This window comes from Mya arenaria, chromosome 14 (assembly GCF_026914265.1).
Source record: "Mya arenaria isolate MELC-2E11 chromosome 14, ASM2691426v1".
Taxonomy (NCBI): Eukaryota; Metazoa; Mollusca; class Bivalvia; order Myida; family Myidae; genus Mya; species Mya arenaria.
Window position 1 is genome coordinate 13651079 of NC_069135.1, and position 17635 is coordinate 13668713.

The 17635-nt window shown below is 34.9% G+C and overlaps 2 protein-coding genes across 2 annotated transcripts; both read right to left on the reverse strand.

Annotated features, from left to right (window-relative positions):
• Nucleotides 1-8570: 8570 nt before the first annotated feature.
• LOC128215856 (uncharacterized PE-PGRS family protein PE_PGRS46-like) lies at nucleotides 8571-9002 on the reverse strand. Its single transcript, XM_052922467.1, has one exon. The coding sequence runs from the start codon at nucleotides 9000-9002 to the stop codon at nucleotides 8571-8573; it is 432 nt and encodes a 143-aa protein (XP_052778427.1).
• A 5035-nt stretch (nucleotides 9003-14037) lies between these two features.
• Nucleotides 14038-16047, reverse strand: LOC128216930 (serpin B3-like). Its single transcript, XM_052923658.1, has one exon. It carries the CDS (start codon nucleotides 15875-15877, stop codon nucleotides 14744-14746), a length of 1134 nt encoding a protein of 377 aa, XP_052779618.1. The 5' UTR covers nucleotides 15878-16047; the 3' UTR covers nucleotides 14038-14743.
• Nucleotides 16048-17635: the final 1588 nt, after the last annotated feature.

Genomic DNA, 17635 nt, shown 5'->3' on the forward strand with positions numbered 1-17635 from the left:
ATTATTGCTGTGATATTTATTTTATTATTTGCTTTTTAAACACTGCCATTTCCTTATGTGGGTTTCATATTTGTTGTTTGATAGTGGAATTTGCGATTCAATTTGTTCTCTCAGTATTAAGTATTGTTTATACGCTTGAAATGTTGGTACTGCTTTTTTATATTTTACTGAGAATATGAAAAATTTCATTAACAGAATAAGGAAATTACAAATAAGGGTGTTTTTTCCTTTAACAAGAATTCCTAAAAACGCCTCCTGTTTGGTAATGCAAATATTCATTGATTTAGATGTAATGAAATTATTTAGTTCGTTCCATAATGGTTGTATCTTCAGACATTCCCAGAATAGGTGTTCTACAGTTTCTATCTCCATGTTACATAAGTCACATAGATTGGTTTCTTTTAATTTACACATATACAGATATTTATTTGTTGGTATTATTCTAAACAGAAACCTATATTGAAAACTTCGTAGGGACGAGTCTATTGGCGTTGTAAAAGTTTGTCTGTAAATAGTTTCCCATGGTATATTGTCATTTAAGTTTGGAAAAACGCGTTGCCATTTAATTTCAGATGGTGGTTTGAAAATATGTTTTTGCTGTATTGAATAAAGAAGTTTATTTGTTTGTTTTGATGCTTGTATTTTATCAGTTAATTTTGCTGTTGTTAACTGGTTGATAGTTTCACCTTTAAGTTTCAGTTTAAAGGCTGCTGGTATAGAGTTAACAAGTGTTAGGTACTTTAAGAAATCCTGTTCATGAATATCATATAAAAATCTAATTTCATCGAATTTGTAACAAGAGTGAGTTCTGTAATCGTATATATGTTCAAACAATTTTATACCTTTCTGGAACCATCCTTTATAAAATAATGTATGTTCATTTTGTTTTAATGATTTATTATTCCATATGACTGATTTACTCAACGGTGTGTCAAGATTTTCATCATGTTTATTTTTTATGTTTAACCATGACGCTAAAACATCGTTAAGAAAAGTTTTCTCACTAGCGATTCGATTGATGAATCGTTGGTCTATGTCACATTCAAAAATAAGGTTATTTCCATAGTTTTTTAGTTTTTCGTGCATAAAAATCTTCCAATCCCCTGTATTAGATGGGTCCAGATATCGTTTTATCCATAGTGTTTTTAGTGAGCGAATAAAGTTTTCTATATCTGTTAGTTTCAGACCACCGTATTCATGGTTTTGATGTAATACTTTTCTTTTGATTTTTTCAGGTTTATTGTCCCATACAAATTCATACATCGATTTTTTAATATCATCAATTGTTTGTTTACTTGGGTTTGGGAGGACAGCAAAAGGGTATATAAGTTTTGGAAGAGCAAACGTTTTAACAACTGTAACTTTCCCCATAAGGGTGAGTTTTCTGTGTTGCCATTGTTTTAAGACGATTTTGAATTCTTTAATTTTGCTTTCTATATTTTTCTGTAAGTTTAACTGCTTATTATTTGTAAAAGTCATTCCCAATGTGGTTGCACTTTCAGATGTCCATATAAAGTTTTTGGTGTTACAAAAATGTGTCTTTGTATTTTTCAATGATCCCACTCTAAGAATTACAGATTTATTAATGTTGAGGCTTAGGCCTGAACAGTCAGAAAACAAATCAAGTGTCATAACAAGCGTTTCAAACGATTGCTTACTATCATTATTGAAGAAGGTTGAATCATCTGCAAAAAATGTCTGTTTTATAGTTTTCCCGTTAATTGTAATCCCCTCGATTTGAGTATTGTTTGTTATATGGTTGGAGAGAGGCTGTAGACAGATAATAAACAATGTCGCAGACAAGGGGCAACCCTGTCGAACGCCTTTTTCTAATCTAAATGATTGTGATATGTTACCATTATTTATTATTAGACTCTGAATATCGTTCTAAAATAATTTTGTCCAGTTTATAATATCGGGCCCGAAATTAAGTGATTTAAGACATTCAATGATATAACTATGGTTTAAGCTATCAAAGGCCTTGGCAAAGTCTGCAAAGAATAAGAGGCCGGGTTTGTTATTTTCTTCTAAATATTCTATAACATCAAATATCAGTCTAACATTTTCCCCAATATACCTTCCTTTGACGAAGCCAGATTGAACATTGCTTATTTTGTTAGGTAATAGTTTTTTAATTCGGTTGTTAATTGCTTTTGTTGCAATTTTGTAATCTACGTTCAATAAGGTAATTGGTCTCCAGTTTGTTAATTCCTCTAGATTTTTATTTGGTTTTGGGATAAGAGTTATTATTCCTTGTTTTTGTAGCTGTGTTAATTGACCATTTATAAAAGAATAGTTTAGTGAATTTACTAAATATAGGTGTATGGTGTTCCAAAACAGTTTATAAAAATCTGCCGTTAGTCCGTCGGATCCAGGGCTTTTATTATTTTTCACGTCTTTTAGAGCTGTCTCGCATTCATAACTGGTTAACAATCCTTCTGTTGCACCTTTTTCTTCTTCTGTTAATTTTCTATAAGGGTTTTCTAAAAATATTCTCATGTCTTCTATATTGATTTGTTTATTATTAGAGTAAAGTTTTTTAAAAAAGTTAACTTCTGCGTTTAGAATATTCTCTGTTCCAATTATGGTTTTATTATTAACTGAGAGTTTATTGATGGACTTTTTTTCCGCTCGTTTTCTTTCAAGGTTTGCAAAATAGTTTGTATTTTTTTCATTATTTTCTACATGAAATGCTTTTGCTCTTAGTATGTTTCCGTTGATTTCAGTCATTACGATCTCGTCTAAGTTTTGTTTTTTGTTAATAATTTCTTCTGTTATTTTATCTATTTCATATTTATCGTTAGTATCTAGGTTTTTTTCTAACTGTTCTATTTCGTTTTGTAGTTTAGATTTTTCTTTATTTTTGCTTTTTTTAAGGTGTGTTGTATATTTAATAGTTTTATTTCTAATAGAGCCTTTGATTAATTCCCAGAGTATGTCTGGGTTGCATTCTTTGTTGTATTGAACAGTTTCTTCAATACATCTTCTAATATTATTCTGATAGTTTTCATCGGTTAAAATTGAATTGTTAAGTTTGAAGTATCCAGGACCTTTTTTAGTTTTTATCATATTTAAGGTTATAATGACCAGTGAATGATCTGTTTTAAAGCTTGCTTTTATTTGGGCTTTTGTTAAAATGTTTATTAGATTTTCGGAAATTAAAAAATAGTCTAGTCTGCAATGGATGCGGGGTTTACTATTTGAATGCCATGTATATTGTAATTTATCGGGGTGTTTCAGACGCCACGCGTCGGTAAGGTTTACAGCTGTCATAGTATTAGTAATAATTTCTCTGTTGCGTTTGTGTTTACCTGTCGCCCCATTTTTCTTATCAATGCATTCATTTATAACTGTATTGAAATCTCCACCAATAATTAATGTTTTATCATCGTTTTTTGAAATATAGTCACCTAGTTTTGTAAAGAAATCTATGTCATCTTTATTTGGGCCGTATACGTTTACTAGTGTTATTTCAAAATCGTTAAAAATTATTTCAATCACCAAAATTCTTCCTTCTATTACTTCTGTTTGGCTTATAATTTCCAATTTATGTTTTGTGTTGAACAGTATTGCGACGCCTTCACTATTAGACTTATTTCCACTAAATATACATTCACCGCCCCATTCTGATTTCCATCTTTGGTATATATTTTTTTGTGCAGTGTACTTCTTGGAGCATATAGATATCGTTGTTATTCAGATTTAACCATTCAAATATTTGTTTTCGTTTCAAAGTATTGCCTAGACCTCGAACATTAAGTGTTGCTATTTGGGTTTCCATAGTAAGTGTTTAATCACGATAACGTAGCACGCATTAACCATATGTGGTGGGTCTTGATTTATACTAGTGAGTAGCATAGGTGTATATTATTATTAAACCATTAGATCGCGTAATTATTAAAAATTTAGTTAGTTTTCAGGTTATGTTATTTAATAATTTATTATACTTCTTCTGGAGTGATGATAAGTTGTTGTATTTACTATTTATATTATGCACTGACTAAAACGGATATTAATTGGTGATTCTTTTAATATACGTGTATAATTATATTTTATAAAGGTTCTTGGATTGTGCAGTATTTATGTTATATATGTCGTTGTAGTACTGGTCTTGTAACCATAAGAATAGTCACTTTAGGCAAGATATGTTACACTGGTGTATTGAGACTGGGATAAAGTGAGTATGTAAATCATAACATAAAATACAATGAATATAAAAGCGAACTGTTACAAAAGCATATTCAAAAAGTGTACAACAAAATAATGCTAGGCTACTGTTTGTGCATGAGCTAGAGTAGCAGTCACATTAATAGGAAAAAGGCACAGTCAAAATACAAAAATAATAATATAAAACAAAACAAAAATAAAAACATACCTTTTCAAAGTTTAGAGAGTTGTATGTATGTCTTATTCATAATCAAAGATATCTCGTTGAAAAGGTATGAGATGCCTATATAACAAAGTTTTATGCTGCTACCTCTTGTGCATAAAACTATATTATCGCTAGCAGACATGTAAACAATGAATATGTTCTAAAAGTAAAGAAGCCAATACAATAATAACTAGTATACTTCTAAAAAATTTAAAGATATACAGATGTAACATATACTTCAAGTTATCTTGTTGATACAGATTAATAGAGTATTATCAAATTATGAATTGATGAAAAAAAGAAAATATATAAGTTTTTTAATGTGGACATAATGCATGTAAAAATATGGTCTCTTAACCGTCATATAACGTATCATAATTATACAAGTGCGTAACTAATATTACAAATACCATGCAAATGTGTGGATAAGTATATGAGATGGTACTTAAGTTAACAACGTATATATCACTAGTGTAAAAATTTAAACCTTGATATCTTTTACTTCTTATATAATAGATGTATGCTCTTATAAATCAAGTTATTTCTTTCTTCAAATGAAAAATGTTTAAGATACGAAATAGTATTTGAATTACACTTATTTCTTATAAATTTGAATTAAGAGTATTTGACGGTATTTTCAATTATACAGTTTTATAAATTAATTGTAAATTCAGTTCACATGTATTTGCCCGTATTTAATCCTGAAGGTTTAAGTACATGCTTTAGGATAGTGTCCTATTGTTTAATAGTATAGTGTCCACGAGGTGAAAAACGAGTTTTGGTATACTGCACTCCGATTAAAGCGTTACTCGGTCATTGATCGTCGCACAATCGTATGCCACTGCTGTAATCCTGTCCAGTATCTATAGTCTCTTTGGTGTATTTGGCGAATTTTCTGGTCGTCCCCTTTGTGGAAAATCTTTCCTTCCCATACCCAAACTCGCTCTGATGATTTGTCTGGCTTCTGTAGACCCTTTCTAATGATACCGAAAACAATCTTGTTCATTTTTGTAAGGTCTTCATTAATATATATCTGGGTACCTTTCAGTTCCTTTCTACGCTTTAGTAGTTCATTTAGTTTCATCCGCGATACATATTTCACTATAATGGGTCTTGACCTTCCAAGCGGTTTTCCTAATCGATGACATATGTCAATATCGCTCTCGGATATATTTAGCCCTTCAATTTTGTTATTTAATGTGTGGATAATGAGCTTTAATGTATCCGTCGGGGTTTCATTTTTCTGCGGGGATGATTCGTTTATGCCAGTTATCACTAAGTTGTTTCGCCTGGAGTATTGTTCCATTTCATTCATTTTTCCCCCTTGTATTAGTACCGTCTCTTCTAGATCTCTTACTTCTTGATTTCTGTCATCTATATCCTTTTCATTTCTTTTACTTTGCTCTGTAATTTTCTGTTTAAGTTTGTCGTTTTCTGTTTCTGCATCAAATACTCGTGACTCCAATTTGTCAATTTTTTCTTCAAACGTTTTACTAATTTCTTCTTTCACTTGATCAACTATTTCTTTTATTATTTCTTTCAGTGCTTGGTCATTTTTAAGGACTACTTTGTTTAGCTTTTCGTTAAGCCCTTTGAGCTCGCTTCGTATCCCGCTGATAGCTTTCCCTACGTTCTCTTCTGTTTCGTCTTTTTCTTCTAGCATTTCCGATTTACTTTTTGCCTGTGTCATTTCCTTCTTTCCTTTCTTTTTCCGTTAATTATTTTTTAGAGCTATAGCATTTTAGACAGTTTTGAAAACAATATTTAATGTTGTCTTTTGATGACCTAGATTATGGCCTTTTGACACACATTAAAATTTGAAGCTTCAGCCATGAAATTAAGACCATTGATTCGAAATCAAACATCAAAATTGTGCTTTGATAACGTTGTCCTTTCGACATACTTTCCTATTTTTAAGCTACTTCAATGAAAGTTTTTAGTACAGTTTTCAAAACAAAAAGCAATGTTGTGCTTTGATGACATAGAATATGATTTTTGACATACATTCTATTTTTGAAGCAACAGCAAAGAAATTTAGACCATGTGTATAACTTTTAAAACAAATATCAATATTATTGTACTTGGATAACCTTTATAATTACCGTTTGACCATCTTTTCTATTCTAAGGTACTGCAACGAAAGTTCAGTAAGTTTTGCAAAACAATTATCAATATTGTCCTCAGATCTTCTTTACTGTGACCTTTTGACCCTCTTTCATAAAATGTACTGCTTTAAGAATAATTATAAATGTTGTGTTTGGCTAACCATGATTGTGACATTTTCACTTACTTTTTTATTTTGTGTGGCCTCTGCAATAAAATGTTGCTATGTTTGGAAAACAATTCATCATTGTTGTTTCGTGTTACTTTAAAGGGACTGTACACCAGATTGGCACCATTTTTTTTCCTGTAACGCAACTCAGGACAGTTATTTAATAGAATGTGTTATGCTTTGAATCATAATTATAGAGAAAGGACCAAAATGTAAAAAAATAGCAGTCCAGTGTTGTATCCACTGTGCTACAAAGGCTTACTCCAAACCGGTGGTATATTTAAGCTATATACCTTCGTAGACATACTCAGTAATATTTTTAATGGAAAAATACAAAATCACTGCTTAGCTAAAATAAATTGTAAACTATGTGGTACTTCAGTTAGTAAGATTCAATGCATTCTACACATTAATACCAAGTTTATGTTAGTTTTCGACAATTGTTTTTCTTGCAAATTGATCATCTTGTGCACAGTTGCTTCAGCTAAGGCCTACGTTTTTAATTTTGAGTACAACATTGAACTTTGGACCATGTATACTGTTTTAAAAAACATCTGTTAATGTTATGCGTATTTGTTATGCAACTGGAATGAAATTTTGACTATGAAGTAGTTCTGCAAACAAACATTAACGATGATATTGCCAGGTGACATTTTCATCAACTTTTCAAAGCTACAGCATTAAGATGAATAATTATGTTTGGAAAATAAATATCAAGCTCAGATATTTGGTTTGAAGCATTGTCTAATTGTCCTCACTTAAAAGTGTTCAAATTATGCTTCTTTATTCAAGATTAGGTTCCGATGATTTTCTGTGTTTATAAGAGGAAGGACTTAGTTCTGCAGACCGAACAATGTCACCGTCCATCAGCACTTTCAGTGCTTTGATTATTAATCATATCTGTAACATGAATGACTGAAAACTTTCAAATGAATCAATACATTCGTGCGGGGCGATACAGTAGTCTGCTACCGATCTTCCCTTCGTGGAAACTGAGGTAAAATAATTTGATGTATACTTTCGACCATTAAGAATACAGAGATTAGTATTAATCAAGAAGCCAATCAACAAATCCCCATATGCATTAAATGTAAAATCAACAACGTTACGCTCTGGTAAATTATCGACCTCGGCTATAAAATCTTCAAGGTAACCACACCTACTATTAAAATATCCACAAATAAATATTAAACCATCACTTTGAAACTGATAAATATTGATTAACAAATGATCATAAGAGGAGTTAACATCAAAATATCTTGACGAGTTTCAGGTGGTTAATAACAGTCACAAGGCAATAACGTATAATTATTACTCTAATGAACAAGTTTTATCCATAAAATACCTTCATGTTTTGCCTCTAAGACTGAAATATTAAACTCTTGGGAAAATTTAGATTTAAGTTAAAAAAACAAGCCGATCTTAAAAGATGAGTCAGCATTAATGTTCCATCCACAAACGTTCCAAAACCCGGCGGATATCTAGAAAGGCTCGGAGTTGTGTCCCCCGTTACCTCCGCGTTGACCCTGGGACCCGAAGCCGCCGTTGCGACCTCGACCACAATGACTACCAGGACCATCGCGGCTACCAGGACATCGTCGGCCTCTAGAGTTCTCCAGTGCCACTAAACCGGGTTTATGTTTAAACTTATTGCTACTGAGCTTGTTTCTGTAACTTTTTGCATAAATATTAACAAGGAAAAAGACCCCGCCAGAGCCGTTTCGGAGCATTTCTATGAATATTATTACGATTAAAACCATACCATGTATAATCATCAACTGACAAAATATTACTACCTGAAACCGGCGATTCGGCTATATCTAAAATATCTTTATTTTGGTTAAAAACACAAGCCGATCTTAAAAGATAATTGTCAGAGTCAGCATTAATGTTCCATCCACTAACGTTCCAAAACCCGGCGGATATCTAGAAAGGCCCGGAGTTGTGTCCCCCGTTACCTCCGCGTTGACCTTGGGACCCGAAGCCGCCGTTGCGACCTCGACCACCGTGACTACCAGGACCACCGCGACCACCAGGACCGCCTCGACCTCCGGAGTTCTGCCTCCAGTTCCCTCCTCGGGAGACCCGGTCATCGGACCGCTGGTCTTGCTGGGGCGGGCGTTGCCATCTACCCCGACCACTGACGTCACCGGAACAATCACGCGAACGTATGACACGTGAGCCTTTCATGGTTAGCCCATGATTATTCAGTGCTTTAAGTACTGCATGAAAGTTGCTGGACATGACACGGTCTGCATATGAGAGGTCACGGTCAATGATCACTTTATTGAAGTGTGGATATCGCTGAAGTTCGGGTTTCTTTATCATAACTTTACGCTTATCTTCCAAGGACCTCATTCAGGCAACTATAACAGCAGGATTATATTGGTTTGTTGAGGTTTTGCGCTCAGTGGACTCACAAGTAATGCCGTGGAGTTTGAGAACGTCTTTCACTAGCGTGTTTACTCTAGACTCGGTATTTTCGTTCAGTATTTCTGATATGCCACGAATCGACTTTAGCCTTAAGTTCCGTAATCTTCACGCTATCGTCAATACGCATAGTTTCCTTGAAAAAGTTCCTTTTAAATCGTTCACGTCCATGCGTATGCTGTTCAGTTCAATGTTCACACGTTTATCCAGCAATTGTGATACCTTTGAAGATATTCGTTGATCGAGGGTAGCTCAAGAGTAACTAATAACTCCCTTGTAACTAGTATTGCCCTTTAATAAAATTAAAAAGCTAATGCATGTCCGTCTGGAGTCTTTACTTTATAACTAATTGATAAAATATTAACAACTCATGAGATGGGTGTAAATTAGGGATGCAAACGAATATTCGAATATTCGATCAAACGTTTGTCTACAAACGAACTTCAGTTTATAAAGTTCGTTTGTCTTGTTTTTACAACGATTGACCCCTAATGCCAGAGGTGTGAATATGACGACAATACACTAAACACGCGTCATATGTCATTTAGGGACATATCGTCGGGTACTATAAAGAGTCCCCATAATTTTACAATAACGCGCTAGGAATCGGCTTTAACATCAATGTGTTGTCTTGGCTGCAAATTAAGTTGTGCAATATAGCTCAAATCGCCGTGATGATATGAATGCCATTTGCTACAATAATGTTGTAAAATAAACGGTTTTCCATGATTCGTTACAATGTTCGTGCATTGAAACGTAAATGTATAATATGGCGTTTTAGGATACATTTCCTATATTGTTATATTATACCTCACATCAATTTGTCCCTTCTTTGTATATATAAACTCGATCGGTCCGTATATCACTATATTTTTATGAAAATCTAGTTTAATGACGTCAGCGGTCCATATTTTTTGGCCGGTCCGGACCTCGCCAAAAATGTAATATGGACCGCTTACGTCATACAATTGGTAAGTGCAGCTTGCTATTTTCACAACGGCGAAAACTTGTCGCAAGTATACATTATTAGCTTTGTTCATTAAAACACATTTAAATCGCTTTAAAAATATTGAATTGTAATGAAAAGTATTCGGTATAATATAAGAAATATAACACACCACTTCGGGCCATATGGCATTATAAGGACCGGTCAGTCAGCTCCCGAAGGTGAATGGACCTCGGCTAACGCCTCGGTTCATATACATCTTCGGTGGCTGACTGGCCGGTCCTTATAATGTCTTATGACCCTCAGTGGTGTGTTATATTTCTTAAGTACTGTAAATGAGTCAAATCCACATTTGTTTTCGTTTTATTATTTTACTAGTTCCCGAGTTGGTTTTGGTTTTCAATAGTTATATTTAGTTAATTTAGAGGTCAATCTCACTGCTCGTCCTGTGGAAAGGCTCCATTGGTGCAAAACGCTACTTGACTAGGAATCTAATTTCACATTGTTTAGAAATATAAAGGCTACAGAATTGAAATTATTCGATTTTGTTGTTTGTTTGTTCATAATGCATTGCTTTTTTTCTTCCTGAAAATGAAAAAAAAAAATCAAAGGCTCATTTGGGAAAAATCGGAATCCGTCGTGCGTACTTCCTACGACAAAGAAGGTTAAAATGCCCCGGCTATTTCTTTAGCGAATAATTAGTAGTATTAATTACAGTTGTTAATTACATCTTCTAAAATATGTATTTTGGAAATCGATTATTCGAATATTCGATCGAAAGAATTACTGAATATTCGAATATCAGTTTTGCCATTCGTTTGCATCCCTAGTGTAAATAGTGTGGTGATGGACTACATGATTCGTTTTGATCAGGGTATTATCACCAGAGAAACTGTCATCAGTGTTCTTGATTGTTTTTCCTTTTGTTTTGGTGAATACAACTTTGTGAAGCGAATATCAATCAATTTGAATCCCAGTTTGTATTCTTCATGTGTAAAATAATAAAACACGAAAGAGTTAATATTTAAGCTTAGCATCAAAAAATGGGATAATTGGGAAAAAAATGGCAATGATCTCTGCTATGCACCAGTCACCGTACAACGGATTTAATGATAAACATTTTGTATTAACTTCGCTGCATTGTCTGTGCTCCCTGGCCTAGCCTTTCTATTTCCATTTTAAACCCAAATTTAGATTCCTTTAACGTCCCATACATACATGTTGAAGTTTCATTATGTTTGTAGAAAGTTCTGACCTGTCTTCCTGTCTTTGAAACCCCGCTTTCCTGCAATTTTGTGTCGGTATAATAGAAATATCATGGTATTGGTATCACTGTTAATGTAATAAGGTAATTAAGTAGTTGTCAGTTGTTGTTTTCGTAAAGCACAATACGAGGGCTATGTCATTATATTGAAGAGTCCCTCGTTATTTCGCTTCTTCGGGTCGTGAACTGTCCGTCTGACTTTCTAGTAGAATACTAGAATATTTCGAGTCGATACTTATTGTGACAAAACCGGTGCAAAATTCTCACCGACTATCGTACAAGATATTACAATCGTCCAACAAACACAAAAGAACATTTGAAAGAGAAAACAATTTTGCAATTGGATTTTTTTCAAGTGTGAGCTTTTTTGACATGAAAATTGTTTTGATCACATGAAACATTTTTAAAACAAAACAATTCACGTTGAGACCATTTCCTATATGCAAATGTAACGATATGGTCAATCTTGTAGAATAATTTGAGTTATAGCATAATTTTAAAATGAAAAGAAACATTTTCATTGTCCTTTGCGTTTCATTTTCAATCAAATTACGGCGTAGTGCTACTGTGATAGGTATGCGCATGTGCAATACACACTTCCTATCATAACAATAAACAAACGCTATGATCGCCTTTTTCCGAAGGCCAAAACAGTGTTACTTCCTTTACGTTAAATCTGAGACCCAGGGTGATAACGGGAAAATCACGTGCATATCGCATAACGTTGAATAGCAAAATAGATCTGTTTTTGACAAAATACAGTAACTTTGAATTCATATCAGACTTAAAAGTAAATGAATTAATTCTCAAACCATGCGCCACTAACATTTATAATTAAAGTAAGATCGCATAAAGCAGATCGACAGTTAAAAACAGAAGTTATTTATAAGTGGGATGAAGAGTACAGAGATCGTTTCCGTGGCGATATTACAAGTGATTCAAACAAAGTAAATGCCGTAATAAATGACGATAACAAGAGTTTTAGTGAAATAATCACATCAAAAGCGAAAAGCTGTATAAGCAGTCATTACAGACTTTTCTATATCTCCGAAATGACGACTGTAAACGTAAATTTCTACAACACAAACGTGACTACAAACTATGGTTTAAACAGCGTCAAAGTTGGCGCAAATTCGCGACATTTCGTACACAAAACGCGCTCCCATATAGCTACTAAGGGGGAGCTAATCTCGAAGGTATCTTCGGAACCAAGAGTGATAGGAGCTTGGTTCTGGTATTGAAATTTACGTCTCACCGTACCCTACGTCACGCACACGTCGGTGCATCGCTGGCGTTATTACGTCACAGTTTTCATTCGCCTATAACGTTATTTTATACACTAAAATGCAGCACAAAATGCCCTAAAATGGAGTCGGCAATCTCGAAGATATCTCAGCATCCCTACACGTGATCAGGCTGGGATTAATTTTACCTTGTAGGGGACGCTAAACCCTTCAAGATGCACCCCTTGGGGTGTGCGGGATGATAGTTTTTGACTGGTTTAAACAGCGTCAGTTGGCGCAAATTCGCGACATTTCGTACACAAAACGCGCTCCCATATAGCTACTAAGGGGGAGCTAATCTCGAAGGTATCTTCGGAACCAAGAGTGATAGGAGCTTGGTTCTGGTATTGGCATTATGGTGCATCTAATCGCAGAACTGTTAAGCCAGATTTTTGACACCGGTGTGTACCCAAAAAAATGGTCAATCGGAGTTATTATTCCACTCTTAAAGAAACAACCTGCTGACGATCCCAACAATTACAGGGTGATAACTCTGATAAGTTGTCTTGCGAAGTTATTCACTACTGTTATACACGAGCGTTTAAAAAATGGGCTTTCTAGGGGAGATAACTTCCTGCATAATGGTTTCCATTTTCCTAAATGACTTGGAACACTCACTTCGAGATAACGTGTTATCTGGATTATCAGTAAACGAAATAAACATTTTCCTTATATTTGCGCCGACGACTGTTTATTGCTGAGTGAAACACCGGAAGGGCTCAAAGACCACCTCAACTCGTTAGCACGTTATCGCGACAGGTGGAAACTACATTTCAATGTAGAGAAAACGAAAATAGTTGTTTTCAAAAAGAGGGGGCGAGCAGCTTTGAACAATTTCATTTGGACCTATAATGACACAGCGGTCGACGTGGTGGACGAATTTATTTATCTTGGGTTCATGTTCTGTTCGAACGGGTCTTTTAAAAAGGGATAGATGTCTTAGCGTCTAAAGCGAAAAAATCTTTGCACTCGTTGTTTGACATAACAAAGGGAATTAAAGTGCCGTTAAACATTATGATAAACTGTTTGATTCATATGTGACATCAATTTTGTACTACTGTGGAGAAGTATGGGGGTTCTCAGCAGCCGAAAAGGCGGTAATGGTGCACAGGAAGTTCCTCAAACGAATTCTTGGTGTCAAGATGTCAACAGTGAACGCAGCGGCCTATGGAGAGACCGGACGCTACCCGCTATCCGCTACCCGCTAATCATTACTAGGCAATGCAATGACATATTGCCCTCAGCTTATTTTATGTATGTTTACTATCATGCACTGACTTGAATGTTTTCGTTACGTCTGTACATGCATTCATTATCGTGTATATTTATTTGTACATTTCTGGACGTTATGCCTAAACTTTCTATTGAATCATCGATATGCTGTATATACATAAGATTATAAACATTCTTTCTGTTCTGATCTGTTAAAGGGTAAGCTATTTAGGCGGTTACAAAACAAAAACACAATGAGATGTGAATATACTTTAATTGGTATTCAAGAACGCATAAATGTCCCATCAATTAAATCAAGCTTTACAGAGAGGATTTTGGGGAAATAGCGGCCACAAAAGTAGAGCAAGCAATGCTATATACAAATATTTTCTGCAAAATCTATAAATTGCCATTTCTGTATACAATTGGCAAGCGGTAATCTTCATAAGAAATCGACATTGGTTTCAATCCGAACGGGCTTCCTGGTTTCATAAGTAGCATAATAAGAGCTTCGCATTGGTATGTTTGCTAGGTATACTAATGATAATGAAGCGCGCGCTTAAAGTCAAACAACATGAAAACACAAGATTAATCACGAAAAGGTGAAAGCATATACATATATGTACAAGCAATCGACGATATGTATTAAACAATAAGAACTATTCGCAAAGTTTCTGAATATTAAATCAATGTCATAATATAGCAACGCAAGCTCTTTTATACTATACATTAAATGTACAGACATTCAAATGGTTGGTTTCTATTTAAATATGTAAGTGGTGGATTTGTGAGTAACAGAGCATCTTAGTACATTATTAAGCACTCAGTAACGTCTGCAACCATGAGAACGTTCATAACATGATTGATTGACCACAGCCAAAGGTTATTAGGATAATTTTCATATAAGCAAGATAAAAGATATCGTTATTAAAGTACAACGCAAACCATCATTTCTGGTTTTGTCTTAAGGTGATGAAAATCGACCAACAAACAGAACAGAATTTGTTTCCGGTTTGACGATGAAGAAGAGGAATGGACGATCGCAGATAAAGGTCGCCTCGCCCGTCGGCATCATCATCATCCGCGAGATCATCGCTGTAGCCGCTGCCGCCTCCGTCCCCTCTTCGTTCACCTCGATGAACGATTTATGAATGACGTTACTGATTGCGTGGTTTCCAGATGACGTCATTGCGCTTAAGTTAACTTTCTCAGGATCAAACAGGTCGGTTATGCCCATTTGTGGAAGGACTCTAGATAAGTCAGAAGCTTTCGTGAACGTAAACTTGGGGAGACCAAGATCAACTTTCATCTTCATTTCACGCAAAAGTCTGCTTATCAGGTCATGCAATGCATCGGATTGAAGCGTCCCTTCGATAAACGACAGTCCATCTACATCGTTTGGTCTGATTATAACCATGGACATTGTCTGATTCTGGTACGGGATTTCAACAGCGGAAAGGCCTAGCGAATCGTCTGATATGTATCGAAGGTCAAACTTCTTCCTCATCATGTCAGCCTTCACCTTATTTGTTGCAGTAGTGTAAAAGTCCATCGATTTCGTTTCAGAAACGTCGAACGGTTTGTCCCACTTCCCTTTGAAGTAAATGGCATTAGCTAGGACCATGGCAGTCGCGCCGTTGATTGTGCCTGCCTGCAGAAGATCCTTGATTTTTTCACTCGTTTGCTCTTCTACCCACTGGTTTATAGCAATTCGACTCTCATCAGGTTTTGACGCAAAATCCATCGGTTCCGTACCAGAACTATATAACTTCGTCGCCTCAGATGAATAATTATTTATAACTTTGATGTCTAACCTTGCAAACAGCTTATTCGCTATAGCAATCAAGACACCACTATCAGATTCAGTTCCTTTCAACTGCTCACACATATCGCTAAACTGCCGGTGCCAGGCGGCAGGGTCGGTCCCCGGCAATCCTAATGTTGCGGCTATCTGGGCTGCGGTGTCACCTCGCGCCCCAAGGCAGGCCAGCATCAGCGCCGAGCACACGCTGTGCGGTGATAACAGAATGTTTCCAGGGGATTTAGCAATGTTCTGATATAACTTCCATGTAAACGCACTTTCTAAAGCCGACGCCATTATAAGTATATACTGATAACACTTTGATAATCTGAATGTTGTCTCACCACTGTTTGAATACTCGTCTGTAGAAACCACGTTTTATAGATCTGCACTGCACATTCAGCTTAATTTCTCATTTATCACTGCAACACAATATAATTTCATAAATAACGACAAACCTGACTCAAGCATACACTAAACTCATACGCCTAATGCTTGAGTACCAATAAACGACCCTAAATATTGTATGAACGAGGCGTCAGGATGATAAGGAGGTTTATTTACAGTATCTGGGCGGGCGAGTGGAGGACCAGGCACATTCATACATGAGTCAACTATATATACGACCGATAGGCGACAGGTATTAATAAAGTTTATGAGAGACTTTATATGTGAGGCTTTCGCCATAGATATTATTATTCACTATATTGAGAATGTTTTCAAAGTTAAGCTGAAAATAAACTTTTAAGAATAATACTCTAAAAATACCCCCCCCCCCCCCGCTCTTAAACGATGATTTGAAATTTTTGAACAAACCGTTTAATGTAGAATCATTTAAATAGATTTTCAGAAATGTCCCTGGCTTTAACAAAAACACGGGCGCTGGTAACAAGTTATTTAGTTTATGAGCACTTATACAAACATTTAAAACGTTAAGTTATGACTGTGATACATTAAATGTCAAATCCAATCCTAACGTACAGTCAGTTTTATACGGAGTACGGTGCTGATATAAGGTGCGTGCTGTCACGCAGATCTCGGTGTATTTGCCTCTAGAATCTGTTCAAATATCGGTATCTTATTGCAATGTAATAAAACACAAAATCGTCATATATTAACCTTATCTGTAAAAACAAAAAAGACAATATTCTTTAATGATGTTATAAACATTAACTTACTGGCAACGCATAGTTTACAAAAACAAATATGAAACACATGTTAATTTGAAAATAAAATAATAAATATTGTTCTGTTGAGACATATATGTATTTTCAATGTGGCTGTACTTTGGCTTAACCCCTTTCCGACCAGATGATGGGGTCAACGACAACAAGTAATTTAACTTTCTTGTGGATCAATAGCAGTTGCGCATATTTTAATTGTTCGTGTAAATCTTTGTTTGTATAAGAGCCAAGACAATGAAGACATTAGCGAAGGATTGTGTCGGTCAACACCGGTTTCTTTACTTGTAAATGCCCTTTGTATTTGCTGAAACATTATACGAGCAACCAAACAAAATTTAATTATAAAATGTAAATAGATCGATTATCATAAAGGAACAATGCATCAATGTTTTAGAGACATTAACAACGCCATTATCGTAAAAAAAATATTGTTAAGTTACAAACCTTAGTGATTTTATTAGTCCAATATATTCTTCTTGGTACAAAAGAAATCAAACTATTCTTCATGTAGGTGTTTTCCTTTTTTGTTGGTAAAAATTAATTCCATTTCAATTGCCGCAATTAAAAATCACTTTCTTCACACTTCCCGAATGCAAATAAATGTATAAGTGTCTGCCTTTTAATAGGCGTGTTGTTGTTGCTGTTGTTTTAATTATTGTTGTTTATGTTGTGTTGTTATAGTTGTGGTTTTCGTTTTTTGTTTCTTTCAATGCCTAAAAATAACAGTGTTTGCTTCGTTATACCTTCTATCTATTCTGCTTAGACAATCATTATACTGTCGCATCTTTTTAGATGTTTGAACAATTTTATTCCTGTAAGTGGTCGTTATATGTGATATAAAAGACCTTGGTGATGAGTTTCATTATCTTTT